Consider the following 5854-nt stretch of genomic DNA (forward strand, 5'->3'; position numbering starts at 1 on the left):
GTGGTTGGGTGAACCTCGTGGTGGGTATTAAGGAGGGCATGTATTGCATGGAGCACTGGGTGTGGTGCATAAACAATGAATTTTGGAAAACACACACAAAAAAAATTGAATTAAATTAAATTAGAAGCCAAAAAAAAAGAAAAGAAATAATCCCAAATGTATAAGAGAAGTTATTATATAGATATTATATAGATAAAATATATGATATAGATATCATATAGATAAAAAAAGAACTTATCAATAAATGGGTCTGAAGCCATTGAAAAATTCAATCGGACCATTATTTCATACTTGACCAAAAATAATCAACTTCAGGTAGTTTAAGAGTTTAAATGTGAAAGCCAAAATTTCAAAAGTCTTACAAGAAATCAAAACTAAGTTGTCCCATATTCTAGGCAATATAGTATAGTGAGTTCAAATCTTGATTCCACTACATAATAGATGGATGACCTTGCACGTAAAACTTAACCTCAACCTCAGTTTCTACATCTGTGATGGTGACAGTTGCACCTAACTCGTGCATGTGCTTTTTTTGAAATTGAAAGATTTTATGCAGATGGATAAATAATAGTGCTTAGCATGAAGGAAGTACCATAGAGTTTAGTTACTATCATTACTACTATTGTTCTTATTACATTCTTCCTGTTTCACCAGGATCAGTTTCTTCCTTGTTGTGGAAGGTTGAAGAGAGGAAAGGAAGCAATTCTTTTTTAATTCTTTAATCATTCTATCCTCCATCATTAAACTTATGTTAGAAGTTCTGATCCTTTCATTTCTGTGGTTCCTAGATGAACATGGGACTCACTGTCAAGAGTTTAACTGGCCTGGGACCTTCAGCTTCATGGCTGGGTACTCAAGCATTCACTGTTCAACTCAATGTCTAGTAATGCCCAGTCCTGGCCCTTGGGGTGAGTGGGCACAGCCATCTCAAGTATCAAGCCCAAAATATAACATCAGTTGATACCAAGACTCTCCTACCTCCTGCTTGCGGCATCATGAAGCCTGCTGAGTTGGGATTTCTCCTAGGGCTCTTCATCTTCCTCTTGCTGACTACCCCATTAATGGGTGGTGTTGCTAGACTTGCTGAAATGATATGTGGAGACCTCAAAGGTATGAACTTAAAGCCAAAAATAAATGCAAAGACCAATTATGAATGAGGGAGAAAGTGTCCCAAAAAAAGTGATATCCAGCTGGTCCAGGAAGGTCCTCCTTTTATGGTAATACCCATAGACTCTTAGTCCTTTGACTATGGGCATTACTTACTCTAGGGCTCTTGTGGATGTCTGATAAGAAAAAGCAAACTATGATGCAAATCAGTCCTTTCCAGATGGGGGTGTCTTTTGTAGGCGTTCCAAAGAACCAGAAGTATTTTGAACTAGGGGTTTCCTGACAAATTTCGAAGATCCCAGACCATTTAAGAATATGTACTGAGAGGAGAGTAAAGGGGGATTGGAAACTGAGCAAACTGAGGCATTTTCAATATCTGGGTTCTGGGTGCATAGAGAACACTTGAACCCATGGTCCTTATTTACAGAAGCTCACAATGTAGATGTGAAGGATAATGAAGCTTTCTTCCATGGGTAATGTGTACAGGCTCATTGCTTCTGGAGCACAAGAGGTGGCACAGTCTACACTGTGAGTCAGACACCCCAAATTCTGGCATGGCCACTGAGCAAATGCATGCCCTTGGTCAAGCCACTCAACCACTTACCACCCATTTCCAAACTAATGTGAGGAATCTTTAAGGGTCCTGTAAAGCAAGATCTCTGGTTGAGTTCTAACTAATTCTCCCTAACTCAATGGGAACCTCTCATGCAGATCCCTGCAAAATGGATATGGATGTTGGCAGCTGCTTTGAAATTCACTTCAGATATTTCTACAACCAAAGCTCCGAAAGATGTGAAAGTTTTATCTTCTCCGGATGTAATGGCAACCTTAATAACTACAAGCTTAAAATAGAATGTGACATAGCCTGTGTCAAAGAGTACAAAATAACGTAAGGAATCCCATCTTGCCCTTGATCCTTGGGGGAGAGGAAAAGGAAAGGCTCTGAGATCCTAAGATTCCTTGTTTGGGATGGAAAGAGGGAGGATTCTCCTCAACAAAAAGCTTAATAGTTGAGTTGGATCTCAGGATCATTTATCATTTTCCAGTTGGGAAATCAAAAGCCCAAAGAAAAAATAGTAGTCGCCATTTATCAAATAATTACCATGTGCCAGGTGCTGCGCTAAGCAATTGACATATATTGGTATAATTTAAAATTTAAATCACCCTAAGGGATATTTTTATCATTAAGTGGGCAGATGAAGAAACCAAGTCCAGTGGAGGTAACTACCTGGCCCAAGTTCACATTATACATTGTAGCAAGGTTTCTAACCAGATCTGATAGTCACCAAGGGCTTGACCATTTTACAAGTTCACAAGTTCACCCAAACCCAACACTTTTAATCCCAGACTTGTGAAATCTCCATAGCAGCATGCTGTTTTATACGACTAAGCTCTCAGCTCACACTTTGGCCATTTCCCAGTCACTGGAACTAGAAGAAGGACCTTGGAGGCTAACAAGGCTTTTGTATGGCTGATTTCCAGGAGAGTAAAATGGAAAGTGACCTTGGGAGTAACTCAGAAACAGAAATTTTGCTTTATTTATTTAATATCCCTAGTGCATTTTTGCAATGCCTGGCACATAGTAGAAATGACTAAGTTTTAAGGGAATGAAAGAATAGGAGATTAATCAATGGAACAGGAGGGACATTGAAAGATAGGGCATCTCTGCACTTCCCCTGGGATAAAAAATGACTTAAATTAATCCAGGGAAACTTTCCAAAATCTATTAACACAGATCTGTTTTTTGTTGTTTGTTTGTTTGTTTGTTTGTTTGTTTGTTACAGGGAAAAAAGGCCAAAAGGTTAGAGTTGATGCACCGTTCTGAAACATTGTTCTAAGAAAATTCAAGCCAATTTTTAAATCTTTGTAATATTTCCATAATCCTGGAAACTTCCAACTGTTTGCCATTTTCCTGACGTGAGTTCTCTCTTTGCTGAGAAATGACTGGATGACCATTAAAATAAAAGCAACTTTGTGTCAGCCCTCCCTACTCTCTGAAAGTCTCTTCCCCTGTCTTAACCAGAGTTGAATCTCAGCTGGTCCCATCGCCTCCTCACCCCTGAACCATTCCTCATATGTGCACGTAATGTTTCAGGCATAACAAGCTAGATCTGAATGGGTTCATATCACCTCCCTTCTCAGGTTGAGCTAGTTCGTAGAAACAAGGTACTAAACCCGTGCTCCTTGCCCTTGAAACGAAACTGATAAGTGAACCTCACATTCACATGACGTGTCCTTGTACTCATAACAAATGTTTCTTTGTGATGTGTCCTGATTCATGCCCACCAAGTCAGGAGCCCCAGTTAGTTTAACTAGCCTTCTGAATTGGTCCGTATTAATAAGTTGTTATTTAAATATTGTTTAGTACCTCAATCTTTGAAATTTGACTTGGCTGTTCTCAGTCTTTCTGGAAAAACTACCCTCCATTTCTTTTTTTTAAGGTACAATAATTTTTGAAGTTTAATACATTTCAGACATACAGCCACCCTTTTGTTTAAAACCAATTCTAACTTTCAGCTTCTGCCTGCTTCATTTCATATTCCACACAGTAATTTTCTTTCTTTTGCAGAACAGCCTTAACTTCTATTACACTGTCATATTTTACTGTGCATTAAGCATCTGGTATCAATAGACTAAACAACACAGAAGGCAGGATTATGCTGTCAGATTTAATAATTCAGAAATATTAACCAGCTCTCATAATTATCGATAGTTCTCCATATGTAGTCAGCCCTCAGTGTATATTTTGTACTTCTGCATAACTCTCTGCCTACCAGTATAAGATAATAGTGCCTAATCTTTCATGTAACTAAAAGAGTTAATTTGGTTAAATGAAATCAATTCATCAGCAATATTATGCTAAGCAAAATAAGTCAGAGAAAGGCAGTTATCATATGATTTCACTCATACGTAGAATTTAAGAAACAAAACAGAGGATTATATGAGAAGGGAGGGAAATATAAAAGAGACAAGGGGCATCTGGGTGGCTCAGTGGGTTAAAGCCTCTGCCTTCGGCTCAAGTCATGATCCCAGGGTCCTGGGATGGAGCCCCGAATCGGGCTCTCTGCTCAGTGGGGAGCCTGCTTCCTCCTCTCTCTCTCTCTGCCTGCCTCTCTGCCTACTTGTGATCTGTCTGTCAAATAAATAAATAAATAATCTTTAAAAAAAAAAGAGAGAGAGAGAGACAAACCATAAGAGACTCTTAACTATAGAAAACAAACTGAGAGTGGCTGGAGAGGAGGTTGTGTGGGGGGATGGGGAAACTGGGAGATGGGCAATAAGGAAGGCACGTGGATGTAATGAGCACTGGGTGTTATATGCAACTGATGAATCACTGAAATCTACCTCTGAAACTAATAATATACTATATGTTAATTAATTGAATTTAAATAAAATAAATTTCTTTAAAAAGATTATCTTTCAAGTAGAAATGTTCAAATAAGGATGTTATGAGAACAAGAACTTCTGATCAGTACTAATGGCTTCAGGTCAGGATTCTGTAAACCCTCCATTTCAATCCAATGACTGTGTTTTAACTACCAAGAGAATAATCACCCAAACACTAGTTGCCAAGTCTGAATATAATGCTACAAGGTTCACCATGGCCATGACCTTCTCACCTGTAGGATACACAGCCTAACCATTTCATCTCTGAATTTATTCAAGCATCCCTTTCTGTCATACCTTCCCTGTCTATCTTATTGACCAAGTCCAATCCCTCACTTGTGAATGCATCCTGGACTATTGGTACTAGGGCCAACATCAGAGACATTATAAACCAGTGAGATCCTGTAACTAGACAGGCAAGCCTGTCTTTTCTCAATCTTAAGAATAGGAAAATTAATCTAAATTGAGACCATTTTCTGCAAGAGCTCTGATTACTTCAAGATCTGACTATCATCAAAACAGGGTTTATTCTGAACAAGTGAAGCCCAAATTCTAGCATGTTCCAACTTTGGTGAAGACCTAGGAATTATAAATTATTCTTAAACCAAATCAGCTGCTGGAGACATACCATGAACCCTGCAATAATAAGGACTAGGCTAACCTGCCTGGTTAACGTAAATGGAATTTCTGAGATTTTCCTGTTGTGAGTCACAGGGCTGGGCATCCTGGAAATAAACAGACTTTCAGGGATAAAATAACATATTCCCACAGCCTGATTGCTTCCTCTCCTAGCCAAATCCTGGAAAAACCAGACAAGTAAAAAGAAGGTATATGGGGGCACCTGGGTGGCTCAGTTAGTTAAGCATCCAACTCCTAATCTCAGCTCAGCTCATGATCTCAATGTTGTGAGGTCAACCCCTAGCCAGCGCTGTGCTGAGCATGGAGCCTGCCTAGGACTCTCTCTCTTCCTCTGTCCACCCTCAACTCGTGCTCTTTCACCCTCTTAAAAAAAAAAAAAGATGTATAGATATGAGTAACTAAAGTCAAGATTAAGAATTTTTTGACGAAAGAGGGTACTGTTATCTTGGTGAGAAAATTAAAGAGATGCCTGAGACAGGTTGCTGGGCACCAATAGTAAAAGAACGAGTTGGATGAAGGCTTTTGAGTTATGTTATTCTCCCCACCACAAAAATCTGGATCTATCATTATTTGCTCAATAACCAAAAACATCTACATGGTACAAGTGCAACTGAGATAACAAAATGGTGGTTCCAGAGCCCAGCTATCATAAGAAGTGTATAAAAACACATGTAATTGGATGAGGCAAACACAGAGTTTATAGTTTTTCTACTTCCTATAC

The 5854-nt window shown here is 38.9% G+C and overlaps 1 protein-coding gene across 1 annotated transcript; it reads left to right on the forward strand.

Moving 5' to 3' along the window:
• The first annotated feature begins 995 nt into the window (after positions 1-995).
• Positions 996-2000, forward strand: SPINT4 (serine peptidase inhibitor, Kunitz type 4). The gene is made up of 2 exons (XM_047746989.1): positions 996-1110; positions 1819-2000. Exons 1-2 carry the CDS (start codon positions 996-998, stop codon positions 1998-2000), a joined length of 297 nt encoding a protein of 98 aa, XP_047602945.1.
• The last annotated feature ends 3854 nt before the right edge of the window (positions 2001-5854 follow it).

The sequence above is a fragment of the Lutra lutra genome, chromosome 9 (assembly GCF_902655055.1).
Source record: "Lutra lutra chromosome 9, mLutLut1.2, whole genome shotgun sequence".
Lineage (NCBI taxonomy): Eukaryota > Metazoa > Chordata > Mammalia > Carnivora > Mustelidae > Lutra > Lutra lutra.